Raw genomic sequence first — 19,523 nt, 5'->3', positions numbered from 1 at the left:
AGCATTTGCCGTGAAAATGGGGCCATGTGCCCAGTGTTTCCTAGCTTAGTGGACCATTTTGTTTGAATCAGTCGCTGTTAATGTCATTAACTTGAATCGCGAATGACAGGATGGTAATTTTGATAATGCACAAGCATCATATATAATGTTACATGAATCATGTGCGTATGTCTTCATACATAAGGCAGTGAATGCCCCTGGGGTAGATTTGAAGAGGTCTCTGGTGCAAAAATTGGACTTTAGTCCGAAAATAAAACTAAAGTCTAAAAGTTAAGATATTTTCAGCATATTATTTATTTATATTTTTATTTATTTATTTTTATTTCCTTTTTTTGGTGAAACTGACCCTTCTGTAATTTTTGGTGGGATAGTGGTATCTTGTCTCAAACTTAACTATATTTCACAAAATGTGCTGCCCCCTTTCTTCTTGGTTTTCATTTCAGAAAGAACTAGTAGTAACTCACAAATGAATTAGACAAGTACCAAGTGTACCAAAAATTAATATTATTTTTTAAATAAAAATATTAACAAGAATTTTGCTTTGTTTTTTCAGTGTTCAGACCCAGAGATCAATTTGACCTGTTTAAGTATATTTGTAGGTAAGTAAAAGATACATTCCATTCAGTAACATTAACCTCTTTTCTCAGGAATGTTTTACCATAGACAAACTTTGGGTTTGTTTGCTCTCCATATCTACTAGTGCATGATAATAATTACTGAGTACTGAACAGCATAAGAAATAAATGAAATGATTTCTACTGTAAAATTTCATGAAAAGTAGGTTAATTTAGAGCAAATTGCCAGCAATGCATGACTGATTTGTGTGACTGTGTTAATTGGATGAGACAAAAGTGCTTTTTATTGATTGTGTAAAGAACTAGACTCCTTTGACATTAACATGTGAGGTCATGTGAACATGTTGAGTGTAATCTCAAGAGATATGAACTGTCATTGTTTTACTTTCAATAATTATAAACCTTCTGAACAAAACAAAACAAAAATCTCTCCAGTTTTGTTTTGTATAAAATATTCTTTCAGCACAAGGTCTGAATATAATCTTTATTTTTTTTCAAAAAAAAAAAAATAAATAAATAAATAAAAAAATAAAGAAAGAGAGAGAGAGACCCAGCTGTTTTCTGCTGAATTCTATTAGTTAGATTAATATTTAGTTTACATGCCATTTTGCATGCTGTTATTATTCAGACTTAGGGTCCAGGAATATATCCAGACAGTCATAATAACTGTATATGACACACATCATAATATGAAGGAATCCATGTCAGTTCTTCAAAGGTAAATTTCTCATCCAGTTCATCCATGAACTAACAGATCTAATATGGCTGACCCACTTGAAAGCCTGCTGCATAATCCCCTAATAGACACTGAATAGATTCCCTGCAGGGATTATGTGGCAAGCTTTCAAGTGGGTCGGCCATATTTAATCCATGGATATGATATTCTGCGGATCAGCTTTGGCTGTGAATGTGCCCTTACTCTGCCTGAAAATTGACACAACCAGGGGATGGTTTCATCAGAAACTCCAGATTCAAAGACTAGATGGTCTAAATCTTTAGACCATTGTTTTAGGCTGCGTTCAGAACAGTGGACAAACAAGTCCACAGATCAAATATGGCCAACCCAGTTGAATAGTTCCCTGTGGGTAATATATTCAGTGTCTATATTCTCGGACTATATTAGGATTAGACGGCAAGCTTTTTAGTTGGTGGCCATATTTGACCCAGCGACTGATCTGAATGCGGCCTTAGTCTACTTTGATTTAAGTCCCAAGATAGATTAGTTGTGGTTACCCAATGACATTGCGTCTGTTTTACAACATGTCAAGAAAGAAATGGCTATTGTTTTAGACCAATACTTAAGTTGTATTCAGGTGAACTGTTATACAAATTTATCGCGAATTAGGCTGTTTTTTTTATCTCAGACACAATGGTAGCTCTCTTGGCAGAGGCAGACATGACAGCTACTAGTACATGCCTGGCTCATGCTCGCCATCTTCCATCTTTGGGGATTCCATATCCTTTACTTGAGACCTGAGGGACCACTGAATGAATTAGTTTACAATTTCTTCTCACATAAAAGATTAAAGTTATTAAATTACATTGCAGTGGCATTTAAAAGACAGTAAGAAAATGTAATTGTTTAGATATTACTGTTGGAAGAAGATGTTTCACACAACTAAAGGCTCCCATATTCTCTGCAGTTTAGATATATTTTGTGACTGTGTATCCCATCCTTAAGAGATGATACTAACTCCATAGAAATGTTTTGCTTGAGGCAGAACAAGAATATTATGATATGGTCTGCAGGAAACTATAATAATTTGATTTCCAACAAATTATCTTTGGTTTGGTGGAAGCTGAAGTAAATGAATTGAAAATAATCCCATGTGGGGAGTTTGTTGTCTTCTTGATCGTAGAGTTTTCTCGCTAGCGAAGCATATGCACGAAACAACAGTAATTTGTGCTGGTTACAGGCTTAAATAACGTGTTTGACATTTAATGTCTGGTTTGAGATTAACTGTCTGCTTTGAGATTAATTAAGGGACCCTGGAACTGGAATTTTTCCTGATCATTGCAGTGATAATATTGGTTATTATGTTACACTTAGTTAGTTAATCAGTATTGAATGATAATATTTAACTCTTCAATATGAGAGAAGTTGCCGGAAGACCCATGGAGAATGGACAGGTTTTTCTAGGCTTTTTACATATTTGACCATTTTAGATAGACACATCTGTCTAGTTGGCTCAGCTCAGCTCTGCTGGGGAATCTTGCTAAGTGCAATCAGTGGGATCAGCTTAATGGTCTGACACACCTCCTCAAGCAGCTTAGGGTAATTAACCCTAGCACACACGAAAGTTAATAACAAGCTGCTCAAGGAGGCGTGTCATTCTGTTAAGCTGATTACACCTAGCTAGCAAAAGCCCCGGCAGAGTTGGACCACCCCAACTAGTAAGGTGTGTCTATCTGAATGTTGCCTTTGAGAGGCATTCTTTTGAGTCTCTCTCTACTATATCTTCTTGACATTTCAAAACTTAGGGAAGTGCAGCACTGTTATATAACAATATTGGATTATGCAGCACATGTTACATATTATGTTTGTGACATTCTAATATTCACTACCCGTAACACATATGCCGCAGTGCATATACATGTATGTAGACCTATAGTGAGACATATCAGTTAAAATGCTATTGTACAGCAGAATGAAATTTTGATTTCAATATCTTCAGCAAATGTTTTTTTTTTTTAGTTAATGCAAAAATCCTATGCTGTCTGCCAGGTATAAGGGTAGAGGTTTATAAGCTGATATACCTGAAATATTTAAGCTGTCTTAAATGCTCTCTGGCCTTAGGATCTGTTTATTCTGATAATGTTTTCAACTCCAGGCTCCTTGTGGAATCATTTTTGCTGAATATTGAAGTATCACACAAAATCATTGGTTGAATATTTGGTGACCCCTGCGTAAAATGTCTATTATGTGCAAGATAATACGCTGTCACACAATCAAAATATATATATGCCAGGACACCTTCAGCTGGCTTCAGCATCAGCAAGAGGTATTCAAGATTTTAATGAGAGAGGTTGGCAGTGTATTATTTGACATACATACCGGGAGAAAGTACTCTCTTGTACTGAAAAACACACCTAAAACCAAATAAAGTGCATATCGCCACGGTCACATAACATCCTTAAGTGCTAATGCTTTGTAATAGCAATTATAAGCACTGTCAACCTGGTTTCTGCATTGATGGCTATTGCCAAGAAATAAATAGGTATTGTGTAGGCTTTGTAATGATCTCAGGTATGACCCAGTAGCATTCAGAATTGCTTTCAGGAGTGGCATATTTGACATAATCAGATAATATTATACTGATTTTATACTCTGCTGTGAAAAGCTGTGAAAAAGACATTAAGAACCTTTAGTTTTGTTGTTGTTACACCTCATTCATTATATGAATAATAAAACCTTCATGTAACAACAATGTATCTATAATAATAATAATTATATATATATATATGAAAATTAAAAAAGTACAGTAAAGAAAACTGTCTAAGAGCAAACCAAAATATCGTAGGTATACTTGGGCTATATTCATTTTCTAACTGAACATACCATTTCTGATTCAGTGTACTGGCATTTGGATGCAATAAATTTTTCTTCATAATTGTCATGAATAATTATATTAAAATGCCTGAAGATTTTAGTTCCATTCACTCCATTTATTCATGATGCTGCAGAATATTTGATTCTCATTTCCATCCTGTGGACGGGTGACAAAGACAAAATTCCATCTCGTGTGATGTACATAGAAATGGCTGCAGGCTAGAAGTGTTGTGTTTTGTGAGCCAAGACATAAAAAACGTCCATTAAATTGGATGCATATTATCATCATGTTGCAGCATTAGTTACTGGCTCAATTAGATGTCGGGATAGGTAGGAGCAATTACATTAATTTGGTAAAGGTACATCAGTTCGGACAGTTTTTAAAGGGGCATACAAAAAAAGGGATAGTATGAAAGCTTGTCATTGTCTGAAATATTTCCATGTTTTTATATGTATATGAGCTCAGCAAAAAGTGGAAATCTCCCAATATCCCAAGACACATCTTTTTTGAGTTATGAATTACTTTGAACATTTTTTTCTGCAAAGGAAGTGAATAAGCACGCCTTCTCTTGGCATTAATTAGAATATAGAAAAGCTGGTGGTTATATGAGCTTGTTGATAACAAGAAGAGACATGTTAGTCTGTTAAAATGATTGCATTCAGCAGGACTCCCAAGCAGCTTATATGTCTAGCACACCCACTGAAGCTGCTAAATGATAATTAATTACCCCCAAGCAGCTTCAGTAGGCGTGGCAGACATCTAAGCAGCTTAAGTGGATAGCAATTTAGCGAGAATCCCCTTAGAGATAGATCGATCCAAAGTTAGTACGAAAGGGGCTTGGAATGGTCCCTTAAATTGCGTGCTGCATTTATCTAAGATATGGGGTTTTTAGTGACTGTTATGATTGTTCTACGTTTTAGCCACCTGCTTCCTCTCAATATTTTATTATCTTGTTTACCTGTAAATGACAAAAAGATATGCTTACAAAATTCCATGTTGTTTAGCATGAACTTAAGGGTTGTCTTGCCGAAGTACTAGTAGCCATTACCCAAACCCACGCACAGGGGTGATAGAAAGGCCAAGTGACACTTGGTGTAGATTTTCATGCAGAATGCCTGTAAAGAATTTGAAAGAAGATTTTTTTGTGGGAAATGTCAGTAAGATTTTGATGATTTTCACAGGTCTGAAAAAAATTTTGTGAAATATTAAAAAAATACTGATTGTGGGATTCTTTCAGAGGTGAAGGGATGGGGGGGGGGGGGAATAAGAAGATGAAAGTTTGCCTCCATTTTCAGCTCGATCTTTGACCATTTTAATTTTTATTGTTTTAAAGCCTCACCTTAAAAAAACTTATTTAAGATCAATTCTTGGTAGACCTTCACAAAAATGTACTTTCTGAAACAATTTCCTGTTTAATGATATTGAGTGATTTTAATTTACTATTGAAAACTGGTAAAATAACTGTTAATAACGAAATTAGCACAGGCATGTTGTTAATGAGTCTGTGATTAAAAATTCATTAGCCGGTAATGCATGCAAGGTGATCTACAACTGGGACACCAGTGTCAAAGGGTGCATTCACAGTGCAATTGGCGTACAGTGTAGTTCGATCCAACTCTGCAGGGAGTCTCTGGATGCAATCAGATAAGCAGATTAATGCACCTTCTCGTGTTTCCAATGTACTTCAATAATCACCAGCTCTTCTGTATTCTACTCACCGCCATTCATTGATAATCCTGTAGATTGATTTACATAGAACAATAGTTACATTGGGAATGAGCCCTTAGTCTAATTGAAAGGGGAACCTTCATTTCCTAATAGCTATTACAAATTGCATTTTAAAATATCTTTTAGTGAAAGCAACTTGCATGTACTCCTATGAAGAATACATCAAAGCCATATTAATGTATTTTATGTGCTGTTATGTGCTGAAGATATCAATTTTGTACTCTTGTGCTTTGTCTTTGAGCTTGACACTCAGGGGAAATGAACCTTTCATTACGATACAATAAAAGGTTGGATTCCCACTTGGTAACCTTGAGTGCATGTAGAAAGATGGTATTTTACAAAGATGTGAATAATAGGACTATGATGCATGAATAAGGGAACGCGTGCTGTTTGAGTGGCATGTTGTCAATTTGTTTCACTTTCATTTGGCTGATTTTTATCTATTTGGTTAACTTGATTTGTATAATCAACAGAAGACCTTGAGAAAAAGTGATAATTTATTACAAAGTCTTTTGTTGTTTTTCTGAAGTTATTTTCTGCTAATTTTGTGATAATTTTTTATATGATTTATAATATTATGAATGTTTGATGTGATTTTGGAGGAGGGATATCCATTGTTTTCCCCATGCTCAATTTTTCTTGGACTTGCAGATATTGTTTTCCAGTGTCATGCAGGAAATGTGATTTTCTCTTATTATTTGGTTCTCATTAATATGTCTGTACATTTGTTATTTTTCTGCCTGGACAGACATCACGCAAATCATATCCTTCTTAAAAACTAATAATCATGACATAACAGCATCCATTCAAGTTACCTAGGTGACGCTTTTTGACAGGAAGTTGTGAAGAAGATTCTGTTCAAGATGAAAAATCATCAGAGTTGCCAATGATACGAGTGTACACTTTTTACAGACACCTATTGTTTACACGTGTAATATATATTGTACTATATTGATGAAACATTTGACAATAGATCTTAGGGTACTGCCATGTTGGTTACTCTAAACCAACTCAGCTGAAAATGACAATCTATCTAGCTAGAGACATATCTGTGAATATCCGTAAAAATCTATCATTCGCCCTGGTAGAGGGTAACTCTAAACCACAGATTTCAAGTCGGTGTGAGCTGTTGTAGGTTAGATCAATTTGCATGTGACATCTTTTACTGTATTGTAAGTGGTAATCTACTCAGATATATATATAAGTACAACATTGAATCTTTCTCTCTTAGATCATATACACCTGCTATAAGATTTAGATATAAACGTATTATTATTTTATTACATGAAATCCATGCAATTACAGGATCAAACATGAGGTGACGGGATTTCAACAAGAGCAGTTGTGATTGGTGTACATTCCATGAGAAGAAAACAAGATGGCGTTGCACAAGCTGGAACTATTTGAAAATAATATAGGTGTCAGCGATGCTGTGCTGCTAGAACCAATAGAAGAAGAGGGATTTATAGAAAACTTGAAAAAGAGGTTTCACCACGAGCAGATTTATGTAAGTATTTAAGTATTAAAATATCAAGGATTTTTGCTGGATTTTGGACTCAAGGTTCATTATGTTATAACCTTGGCTGAAAAAAAAAATGGGGGGGGGGGGATTATATTGAAACTCATTTTGGGACACTTTGAATGAAAATTTTCTAATTTTTTAGTAAATATCCCAAATATTTTAGTATAAAAAATATATTAGTAAAATGTAAATGGAGGATAGAGATGTTTGACTAAAAAAGTTTTTTATAAGAAAAAATTATAATAACAGCACAATAAGTCCCCGAAAACTCACCCAGTAAAAAAATTGTTGTTTACCTTTTTCAGTACCTGCATTCCGGAAAAGATTGCCCCCCCCCCTCCTCTTCACTGTTTAGATATCTAATGGAAATAAGCTGAAATCTCTAAAATTTCCTATTGTGATGCCATTTTTGTGAAAAATATATAAGTATAGACTTATTTTTAAGATATTTAGCAGAAAATAAATGCTTTTGGGTTTTGAGTAGAGAAAAATATGGAGAAAAATGGATTTGCACCAAATTAAATTCTTATAATAATAGAAAAATTGGTTGCTACTTAATTGCTTCAACTAAGATGCAGAGAAGCCAAGGCAACAACTGTCAGTCATTACATACTTAGGTATATATGATACTGGTAAACCATACATGACTTTTAACAGGACTCAGGTGAATCATTGTAACCATGTGTTACTTTGTGTTGCTATGGCAACCAGTCAGCTGGATCTCATCCTCAGTAATCTAGTCTGCCTGAAGCCTTCGCTGTTATTATCATGATACTCACATCTTGGGGTATTTTTTTTCTTCTTTTTTTTCCCAGTGTTATGAAAGGGATCACAGTGTTATTTCCATTACATTATTGAAAACTAGAGTAAAAGGCAGCAGTGTTGAAATCGATGATGTTTTTGACATTTAATGTGAAAGCTGGGCATGACGTATCGTTTTCAGCCCAACAAAAGCCTACATTTTGTAAGGCTGAGGCGAGGATATAGAACTAACTTGAAGATGATTTAATTTAGCTACATATGAAGAATAATGATTGATTGCCTTTCTCCAGTTTATACAGTGATGTGTCTGTTAACAGGCAAATATTGCTTGGTGCCTTGATGAGAATTGATCTGTGTAGTAATGTTACTTATAGTGATGATATTTTAAACTGGTCAGTTTCTACACTAAACTGAAAGCAAATCTTTGATAGTTTAACTTGATGTCATTTATTTCTATTTTCATTCTAACATTTAAAGGTCAAGGCTATGGTCACCATCAGACTATCCCATCATGCTTTATTTTATCCTCGATGTAAGACAGTTTGCTTTTATCACTGTGAATGTTTTCAACACTTTTGCACACTAAACATTTTAAATTTTCAGCATCTTTATCTTCTAAATATGCCTTTGCACTGTTTCAGACCTACATCGGGACAGTAGTCGTGTCAGTGAACCCGTACAGAAAACTCCCGCTGTACACAGATGATGTCATATTTGAATACAAGAGTAGAAACATATACGAACTCCCGCCACATGTGTGAGTAGAGAGACTTCTACAGTCGAGTTCACAACTAGGTCAATTTAAGATATGAATACCAATTGACAAGAAGACTTCAATGTAACTGTCACTACTTCAAACAATTTTATGATGCAGAGAGTATTTTCAACCTAACAGTTTCATAATTGCTAGATTCATTTTGGTGCTGTTGTTGTAAACTATTTGCTTGATAATGAGTTTCTCTTCAAATGGCTTGTGTTTGACTATATACAACAAGTATACATGCTGAAGCTTGTATATATAAAGTTAAACTTAATAATAATCTACAACACAAAATGTAGTCTACACCTTTGGATATACTAGTACTTTGCTAATATATTTAACTTAAGGCAATTGATTGCTTTATTGTACTTATCATTTATGTTTTTATTATGAAAGTTGTGGTAAAGTGCACTCTGTTTTGGCTCCATGCCTTGTCATTTCTGTAGCTTTACTGAGACAAGTTTTGATAATTATTTTCTAATATAATTCAGGTACACAAAACAATTAGCTGTTTTAATAGTGATAATCTTGAAGTACAAGTATATTTCTATTGATGCTGTACATTCACATATACGTATATATCTGTTTATCTTTATCTCCGTAGTTACGCCATAGCAGACGACGCGTACAGGTCTATGAGAGATAAAAACCTGGACCAATGTATCATAATATCTGGAGAGAGTGGGGCTGGAAAGACAGGTGATGCTTTGTCTTCTTTCTTTCCTTCTTTTTGATTTATAAAAAATATATACTTTTAAAATTTTGAGAAATCTTGCCAAGGATCAGAATGAGCTTTTTCTGTGGAAAGCCAAATTCTGCCTTTTTTAATTCAATTCTGATGGTTCCGTAGATTCGTCAAGGTTGGATGTGGGTCCCATGATAAATTTTCAGAGGCTTTTTTGAAACTTATATATATATATATATATATATATATATATATATATATATATATATATATATATATATATATATATATATATATATATATTTCTACATTCAGAGGCCAGCAAGGTGATTATGCAGTATGTGGCTGCAGTGTCAGGCAAGGGACAGGATATAGATAAAGTAAAGGAACAGCTTCTACAGTCAAACCCCGTTTTAGAAGGTATGGCAGAGTTTGATTGTGTTAGTTGTGACACTTGAATTGCATTGCTTGGTTGTGACATTTCCCACAGTGGCAGTTTTATAATATGTAATATAATTCGCACTTACCAAGCAGGCTTGAAATTCAGTATAATGGTAATCACCCTATATGGTGATCCAATTTTACATCAAATGCAGAAAATTTGTAAATACGTTGGGACAAAATTTGTTTGAGTTTTACAAAAATGAGAATATTTATCTCATCTCATAGCAAAGAAAAATCTGACTTTTCTGTATAATTTTATAAACAGAAATTTGAGTTATAACTCAATGAACAAAGGTATTTTAGAAATAGTTTTACTACTTTTATTATTAAAAGTAACTCTTAGGTTTAATAATGGGCTGTTTTCAAAATTGATTAAAGACTGTTTCCACACCTTTGAACATAAATTTTTATTTTCAGCATTTGGAAATGCCAAGACAAACAAGAATGACAATTCTTCAAGATTTGTAAGTGGATCTCTACACCGTACAGCTTTCATATGGCTATCATATGAATATTTACCAAAAGAAGATATTAAGAAAATATTTTTCATAATAAAAATCTGATTTTTAATAATATGATATGATATGTTCTAGATTCCAATTATGAAAGGAAATATTAAGGAATAAAACTTGTAAAGGATTGCTTATAATTTTTTTACAATTTTACACAAGATTTACACCCAAGACACCACCAGAGAGACAACACTATGCTTTTGGTCTTTCTGTCTCCTCTAACACAATGGTATTTGATAAACAATAGAATTTATAGAATTTCTAATCCCATTTAATATTTATATTACCTAGGGCAAATATATGGACATAGAATTTGATTACAAAGGGGACCCCATTGGAGGCTTGATCACAAATTGTAAGTACTATGACATACTATTTGCAGCTCTAGTATCTGTGGAATACAGTTCATTTTCAAAGATGTTGTGTGATCATATTCTCTTGCATGGAAGACTGAGATTGTCACCTGAAATGAAACTGGTTTTCAAAAAAGGACTTTAGCCTGAAAATTGGTCTAAACTTTAAGACAAAATGTTGGTTTTAAATAGCATTGCCTTAAGAAAAATCCATAAGATTTAAATACAGTAATATCAGTCTAAGTTATTATTAATGACTTTCTTATTATAAAGCAGGTGCAACTGTTCATTTAATTGGACAACTTCTGATTGTCTTGGTTCAAAGTTGACTTAAGTTTTAGTCTAAAATTTTAGACCAATTTTCTGTGAAACAAGTCTAAGTAATAGTTTGGATTCCAATGATGCACAAGCATGGTATGCAAAACTGTTTGTTTGTTATTGATTTGTTCTCAAAGTGCATTGACTTTGCCTGACACCATTATAAATTCAGTTTTATAATTTGAATTATAGAATTTGAAAGTTTTACTAACATCACTGCACAGAGCACAGTTCATTTTGCATGTCAGCGCATGGCCGTTAAATATGCATTTACACAAGACACCAATTAATTCTACTTAAGTTTTTATTGTACATGGATTATTATCACTTTGAGATGCAGTTTTAATTTGTACTTACATTTTTTTGAGACATCAATCTTTAAATTTTTTATTTGCTGCTTTTCTTTAAGTTGTATGCCATTTTATTCCAAGTTTTATTTACCAGTTTGCCATAGACTCTTCACATTTTATTTGAGCACTATAAAAACTAGAAAGGCCAAAACTACGTTTCTCCAGATTACTGCCTGCAAGCAAACCTGTTGGTTTGTTCTTTATCTTTTTCCATTATTTAACAAATATATTTTGGTTATTTTACACATTTAAATGGCTTATTCTCGCACCATGCAGAGTATTAATGTAGATGCTGTCACTGTCGTTAAAAGTATTACTAGGGTCATGATATATTGCCATGGTGTAATGGTATGGCTTTCTTTCTTTCTGTCTGAATCTGTTATAAAACATGTACTCTCTGAGTTATGCATGCACTGTTATATAAACTTGAGAAACAATTGTTTATAATTAATCTGGATATCACAAATAAAATAAAAATGAAAAAGAAAAAAAAAAAAAACATAGGTTCCGTTGTGTTTCCCACTTGGAGATTGAGGAAATGTGTTGGCTGCTGTATAGAATGAAGCTTGTATATTATTATTATTTCTTTCTTCATTAAAATGAAATTATTCATTTATTTATCAATCAATCAATAAATAAATAAAAATGAGAAGTTATTGACATTGATACAAGTTCTAGATTCAGTATAACCCTGCTGCTTATACAAAACCATAATGTTAATGAAAATGAGAAAATTCCTGATTTCCATTACTCGGCATGTTATCGAAAAATATTTGCAGACAAATTGAATGGATATGGCAGGCCTAGTATCTGTTGACTTGGAAAAAATGGATTACAACATTTTGCAGCATTTTTTTTATGTTGATAATCATGTTCTTGGCAGTTCTGATACCACTTTTGTTTTGGAACCTTTTTTTTTTACCTATGGTTTACTGCCCTGAACATGTTTATCAGTTATTTACATGTAATTAGTTGTAGTGGGTAATTTATTTGGAAGATAATGTAATGTAGTTTGTTAGGATACTAACAACTAATATTTTGTTTTCCTTTTTTCATTCCATCCAGATTTACTTGAAAAGGTAAGAATGTATAACATTTTCCCTGTAGAGTTTGTTCACTGAATATAACATTCACCTTATATGGTCAACCCAGGAATAACATTCACCATATAAAGTCAAAACAGATGTAATATTTACCATATATGGTAAAATCTGATTTAACATATGCCAAATATGGGTACAGCAGCAGTGCTTCATTGCCCTAATTGGATGTGCTTAGTATTATGCTTAAAAGAATATTGCTTATCACTACATTTGGGTATTGCTATGTTTTGCCTTATTTGGGAATATCTATACATTAATTTATTTAAACTTTGCTGTGTGCTGCAAATGCCATAAATATATTTATCTGTGAATTAAAACAATAAAATGCATGCACCGCATAAGCTTTAAGCAAAGCTTGGTTATTCCAGAAACCAGAAAAAAATTAACAGAGGTCGATTCTCAGAGGTTCCGAGATCAGGATAACCTTTTTTCTCCCCTTCAGTTCATAGAATTAATTTTATCTTCAACTCCAAGCTTTGAAGGTTGTTATGATATAGATTATGAAGTATTTATATGGAATTATCATTGATGTGAAGTGTTGTTTTGCTTTATGGCAAGAGCTATTCAAGAGTTTTTCTTCCAAATTTATGACTCTTACATTTGAATTGTTCTTTCCCGTTGCTTTTTTTAAGAAGTTAAAACTCAATACAGAAAAAACGTCTTTTTTTAAAGAAATTATAAGACAGTAAAGTATTCTTTTGTAGTAGATTTGTATAGCATTAGCAAATACTTGGTCATCCAAGTTAACACCATCAGTGTTCTTCTGAAGTGAAATCAGAAATAAGGCCGTTTTGTAAACATTATTAGATTCACTTAAAAAATATGAAAGTTCAAGAACAACATCTACATTTACTTCAACTGTGTGATTTATATTTAATTATCCAACATTCCATTCAGTCACTTGCTAGATTTTGATGAAAAACTCTTGAATATTTTGCCAGTGTTTGTATTGTATTAATTGTTAGCACCCCAGCACAACCCTGAATATCACCCTGTTTGTTATGTATAACATACCATCTAGAAGATGTGGGGTAGACCCAAACCCACAGGGTGGTAGGAAAAACAGTGACACTATAATCGCCAATTTTTTTGAACTATTGCATTTGCTACCCTTTACAGACCTTCATGAAAAGGTAAGGTCCTCACATGGGCTAGGGGGCTGGTATTTCAACCTTTATTGTTTTATAGCAAACCTTTCCTTTTGCTTACTTTTATTTTTTATTTAAGGCAGACACATATTGCTAAGTTACTATATTAATTTCTTCAGACCAAGCTGAGACCAGAGATACTTGCTTTCCAAGTTTTTTTTTTTTTGTATCTGTGAAGGGCTGGAGCTAAAAAATTGAGGTATCAAATGTTAAAATGCATTAAGCATAATCCCAGGAAACAGGGGAGCTAAGAGTTGTCCCTCTCCCCAGTTATTTCTATGGTTAAAACCCCTTCCTCTCTTACAATGTACTGTACGTCCTGTCCACCTTATAATTTATTGTTATATTGAAGTTTTGGGAGTGTATATATTTTGTTAGTATTTGAAAGTTTGATGATGAAAATTTTGGTGAAAATTGATAATTTTTGAAACAAGTATTCATCTTATTAGTACCACCAGCGTGTACGCTGGCGGTACTCATGGTTTTAGTCCCGACCCGTCTCGTCCGGCTCCGCCGGCTCCGCCGGCTCCGCCGGCTCCTTAGTACCACCAGCGTGTACGCTGGCGGTACTCATGGTTTTAGTCCCGACCCGTCTCGTCCGGCTCCGTAAGCTCCGCCGGCTCCGCGTACTGGCGCCGGATACAAGTCACCGTTACCGCTTCTCCTCCTAGACCGCAAGGACCCCTGTCCCCATCTCTTGGATTTAGGTCACATATAACCTCAACTTGAACCCCCAGGTTTTTTTGTCTCAGTCGGTGCATTGACCTGGGCGTGACGCTCCTTGAAATGCACCCTTGTCAAAATTTTTGAAAATTCAATGCCAATTATCTACCCTACGGAAGGAATTATGGGAAAATTTTCTACAGACAGCTTTCCAAAAGTCATATGTGTAGATTTCAAATATGCCCTTGGATTTGACCTTTGACCTTTATTTCAAGGTCAAACGGGCCAAAATTTTTAAAAAAATGAAATTTTTTAAGAAAAAAAAAAATTATTTGCCCTGTTATTCAGACACCACACAGACTTAACCAATAATATTATTGGAAAGTGTTACCCTTCAGGTCATCTTTCATCTCCATGAATTTGGGGTCAATCGGTGCATTTTCTTGGGAGTAGCGGCCATAAGATGCCAAAACTGAAAACTGTCTCTAATTCGGGAACCGTTAATGCTAGAGACCCATTCTTTTTTGCATTTTGTAGAGCATGTAAAGCCCAACACTGGAGGTGGTCTCCGTTTTTTTGTATTCCAAACGGTTTTCGTGTTATGCTGTATTAAAAAGTACTTTGTGGTGGCACATTATTGTAACTCAGAATTGTAACATTTAGTCCCTTATATCTCCAAAACTGGCCGAGATAGGTCAATAGTTATTATTTAAGTTGAATAGGAAGTCATTTACTTGCAATCTGGATGTGAGCTTGAAATTGACCTTTGACCTACTTTTCACCATGAACTGAACTTTGCAAATTATTGTTCCCTTTTATCTCCAAAACTGGCAGAGATAGGTCAATAGTTACTATTGAACTTGAATAGGAAGTCACATACTGGCAATTTAACAGTGACCTTAAAATTGACCTTTGACCTACTTTTCACCATGAATTGAACTTTGCCAATTTTCGTTCCCTTTAATCCCCAAAACTGACAGAGATAGGTTCATAGTCACTATTGAACTTGAATAGGAAGTCATATACTGACAATTTACTATGACCTTAAATTTGACCTTTGACCTACTTTTTACCATGAACTGAACTTTGCAAATTTTTGTTCCCTTTTATCTCCAAAACTGGCAAAGATACGCCCATAGTTACTATTGAATTTGAATAGAAAGTCATTAGAGGCAATTTATTTTGACCTTAAAATTGACCTTTAACCTACTTTTCACCATGAACTGAACTTTGAAAATATTTGTTCCCTTTTATCTCCAAAACTGGCAGAGATAGGTCCATAGTTACCATTGAACTTGAATAGGAAGTCATATACTGGCAATCTAAGTGGGATCTTGAAATTGACCTTTGACCTACTTTTCATCATGAATTGAACTTTGCAGATTTTCTTTCCCTTTTATCTCCAAAACTGGCAGAGATAGGTCCATAGTTACTATTGAACTTAAATAGGAAGTCATATACTGGCAATTTACTGTGACCTTAAAATTGACCTTTGACCGTCTTTTTACTATGAACTGAACTTAGCAAATTTTCGTTCACCTTTATCTTCAAAACTGACAGAGATAGGTCCATAGTTACTATTGAACTTGAATAGGAAGTACACTAGCAATCTGTGACCTTGAAATTGACCTTTGACCTACTTTTTATGATGAACTGCTTTTTGCATGTTTTCTGGCCTTTAAATCTGCAAAATTGGCAAAGAAATGCCCATGGTTGCTATTGAACTTGAATAGAAATTCATATACTATGATATTGAAATTGACCTTTGACCTACTTTTTCACCATGAACTGAGCTTTGCGTATTTTCTTGCCTCTCATATCTTTAAATCAAGCAGAGATGTCCCCATTGTTTCCCCTAGGTTTTATCTTTTGTCAGCATATATGCACCATTGACAACGTATTTCAAGGAAAACCAATAGGCCTTTTGTCTAGAGAATACAGGAGTGATCAAGGGTATGAAAATGCAAGTCAATTCAAAAATCTGCTTGATTGTATCATTTTTAGTCATATTTTTTTGCATATTTTGAGAACTCTTGTTGATTGCATCTTATAGAGCTTGTCAAACACCAGACTGGTGATGGTGTCCCTTTTAGGAGGGGGGGGGGGGTCCATACGAATGCGCTTACTCCAGCTGGTGGTACAATATCCGGAGGCGGTATCGCCTCTCTGATCCTCTAGTTACCTGTAGGATTTGGACTCCCATAGCCTTTTCATAGGAGTCATTGGGTGGAAAAAATTTTTTTAATTTTCTTATTTTCGCATGAAAATTTAAAAAAAAGTGTCAATGTATCCTCCATTATGCATACTACAAGATAAAAGTTATGTACTCAAATAAAATAAGATTTATAAAGTTTTGTAAAGGGGAGTCAAAATTTCATGGGGGCAGTCAGATTTTCATGATGAAATTTTGACTGGGGGAGTCAGATTTTCATGGGAGTCAGATTTTCATGATACACGGCTAAGTACAAGACTAAGTATCTCTGAACTTGGCAAATGTTTTGAAGAAACTGCTATAGTAACTAAATATATAACGCAGCTGAAGAAATTCTTTACTGGAGCATTTAATGATATCTTGATATTATCTCTTTGATTTGGTAAAAGCGTTGAAATGAAGGTACAATCCTTTTTATTCCAAAATTAGAAGAGAACCAATGATGAATTGGTTCAGCTTTGGGTAACAGTTTTGAAAAAAAAAAATGCAATGCAGCACACCGTGTTCTACAGTTCCTTTTTCTTTTTACCAAATCGAAGTGAGACATATACTTTTCACATTATACTGGTAGCAGGCATTTATAGCAAATCACCATTCAGGCTTAATGATTTGAGTATGATGTTGGTCCGTTCACTGGCATTTTTTTCTTCCCATCTGATCATTCTTTCAAAGAAGTTATACCCATAAATATCATATTCAACTTGACTGAAGTAATCCACAGATTGTTAGAAGTGTAACTCTTGGGTTCTCTTGAGACAGTTCCATGTAAAATGACCCATTTTTCGTTGAGACCTTGACAGAGAAGCTCTATCTAGGTCATTTTTCAGTGACCTTGACAGAGATCTATCTAGGTCATTTTTCACAGTGACTTTTTACATGTTAAAGGCAGTTTCTTGTGGAAGGACTCTTATTTCTCACAGTGACCTTGACAGAGAAGCTCTCTCAAGGTTGTTTTTTATAGTGACCTTGACAAAGCTCTGTCTAGGTCTTTTCTCATAGTGACATTGAAATGGCCTTCAACTGTGGTCTGCTTTCTCAGGTGGAGTTCACCAAAATCAAAACATGATGCTATAGGCATTGTAGAAATTAAAATACAAATACTTGGTTTTGTGCAGTAAATGGTCTTTCACAACTACAAAGCCCAACTGTTAAAACTCTTTCAACCATGCTGAATTATATAATTATATACATGTAGTATACATTTTTCATCCATAGTACTATGTGCTTAAATAGAGAACATTATGATATTTGATAGATTGATTGTAATATGTTCTACATGCTTTATTATTTATGCTGAGTTTCAACTAAAATATATATATTTTTTTAGATTTGAAAGGTCTTGGTGTTTCTGTGATATCTTAATTTTGACATATTAAACATTCACACTAATCAAGTATTCTTTTATACATTTTCTCTCTCTTTCTCAAGTGTAGAATCTGAACTGGTGAAATGTAAGATTATTAATTCAGATCTTTTTGTTGAAAACACTTCTTTTATTTTGTTTGGAGTTGTTTTAATATAAGAAAAAGAGGAGTTACACTCACAAGGGCCTTGTTTCATTTTGTTTCTTTATTTTTAATGAAACACATTTTGATTTTTTTCTTTTTTTTGCATTATTAGACATTCTTTGTTTTAGATATAAAACATTTTAACACTCCATAAGTAGGTGAAATGGAAATTGATTTTTTAAATTAAAGTTTTATGTCAAAGTAAAAACTTAACATATTAGTTGCAAAGTTTATATATTCTCCGAAATCATCTACATATGTATTAACGACAACTAAATCCTTTTTTTTTATTCTGAATTGGTTCTTTCAAAGCACTTAATTCATTGTACCACCAGCGTTAGCGCTGGCGGTACACATGGTTTCGGTCTCATCCGGATCGTTCCGCCGGCTCTGCCGGACGGCTACCGTTACCGCTTCTCCTCCTAGACGGTAAGGCCCCCCATACCCATCTCATGGATTTAGGTCACCTATAATCTCAACTCGTTCCACGTAAAATTTGGGCTTTGTCGGTATTGGGGTCTGGGTGTGGCTCTCATTGCAATGCACCCTTGTCTAAAAATGGCAAAATTAAATGCTAATTATCTACCCTACGGAAGGAGTTATGGGAAAAATTTCTATAGACGGCTTTCCAAAAGTCATATGTGTAGATTTCAAATATACCCTTGGATTTGACCTTTGACCTTTACTTCAAGGTCAAATGGGCCAAAATTTTCAAAAAAATGAATTATATAAATTTTGAACTCTGGAAAAATAAAACATTAGGCTTGGCAAAGCAGACAACTTGTGTTCAAAAATGACATTATTTCATCAAATTTGAACTTCTGAAACTTCAGAGCACCTCCTATTTCAAGAATTTTGACCAAAATGACATTTTCTTTATTTTAATTAATTTTTTCTGTACGAAATTTAAGGCACATTATGGTAACTCCAAAATTATAACATTTAGTCCCTTATATCTCCAAAACTGGCTGAGATAGGTCCGTAGTTACTATTGAACTTGAATAGGAAGTCATATACTGGCAATCTATATGTGACCTTAAAATTGACCTTTGACCTACTTTTCACCATGAACTGAACTTTGCAAATTTTTCTTCCCTTTTATCTCCAAAACTGGAAGAGATACGTCCATAGTTACTATTGAACTTGAATAGGAAGTCATATACTGGCAATCTATATGTGACCTTAAAATTGACCTTTGACCTACTTTTCACCATGAACTGAACTTTGCAAATTTTTCTTCCCTTTTATCTCCAAAACTGGCAGAGATAGGTCCATAGTTACTATTGAACTTGAATAGGAAGTCATATACTGGCAATCTAAATGTGACCT

At 34.0% G+C, this 19,523-nt stretch overlaps 1 protein-coding gene across 5 annotated transcripts in view; it reads left to right on the top strand.

Moving 5' to 3' along the window:
- Window positions 1–19,523, top strand: part of LOC106157268 (unconventional myosin-Ib) — a 58,342-nt gene that overhangs the window by 13,075 nt on the left and 25,744 nt on the right. For 3 of the 5 annotated variants that reach the window (XR_015335439.1, XM_087017406.1, XM_087017403.1), the window contains exons 2-9: window positions 554–599; window positions 7,160–7,361; window positions 8,780–8,895; window positions 9,503–9,597; window positions 9,899–10,003; window positions 10,445–10,491; window positions 10,831–10,894; window positions 12,626–12,639. Coding sequence is in view for 4 of the 5 variants with exons in the window: in XM_087017406.1 (XP_086873532.1) it covers window positions 7,233–7,361; window positions 8,780–8,895; window positions 9,503–9,597; window positions 9,899–10,003; window positions 10,445–10,491; window positions 10,831–10,894; window positions 12,626–12,639 (570 nt within the window). In the remaining variant the exon portion in view is untranslated. The remainder of the gene's footprint in view (window positions 1–553; window positions 600–7,159; window positions 7,362–8,779; window positions 8,896–9,502; window positions 9,598–9,898; window positions 10,004–10,444; window positions 10,492–10,830; window positions 10,895–12,625; window positions 12,640–19,523) is intronic. The other 2 variants (XM_087017404.1, XM_087017405.1) reach the window with 1 other exon arrangement.

Source organism: Lingula anatina, chromosome 7, assembly GCF_051362555.1.
Source record: "Lingula anatina isolate TDL-2025a chromosome 7, LinAna3.0, whole genome shotgun sequence".
NCBI classification, from domain to species: Eukaryota; Metazoa; Brachiopoda; class Lingulata; order Lingulida; family Lingulidae; genus Lingula; species Lingula anatina.
Note: the sequence above shows the minus strand (reverse complement) of the source record. Positions and strands in the feature narration are given on the sequence as shown.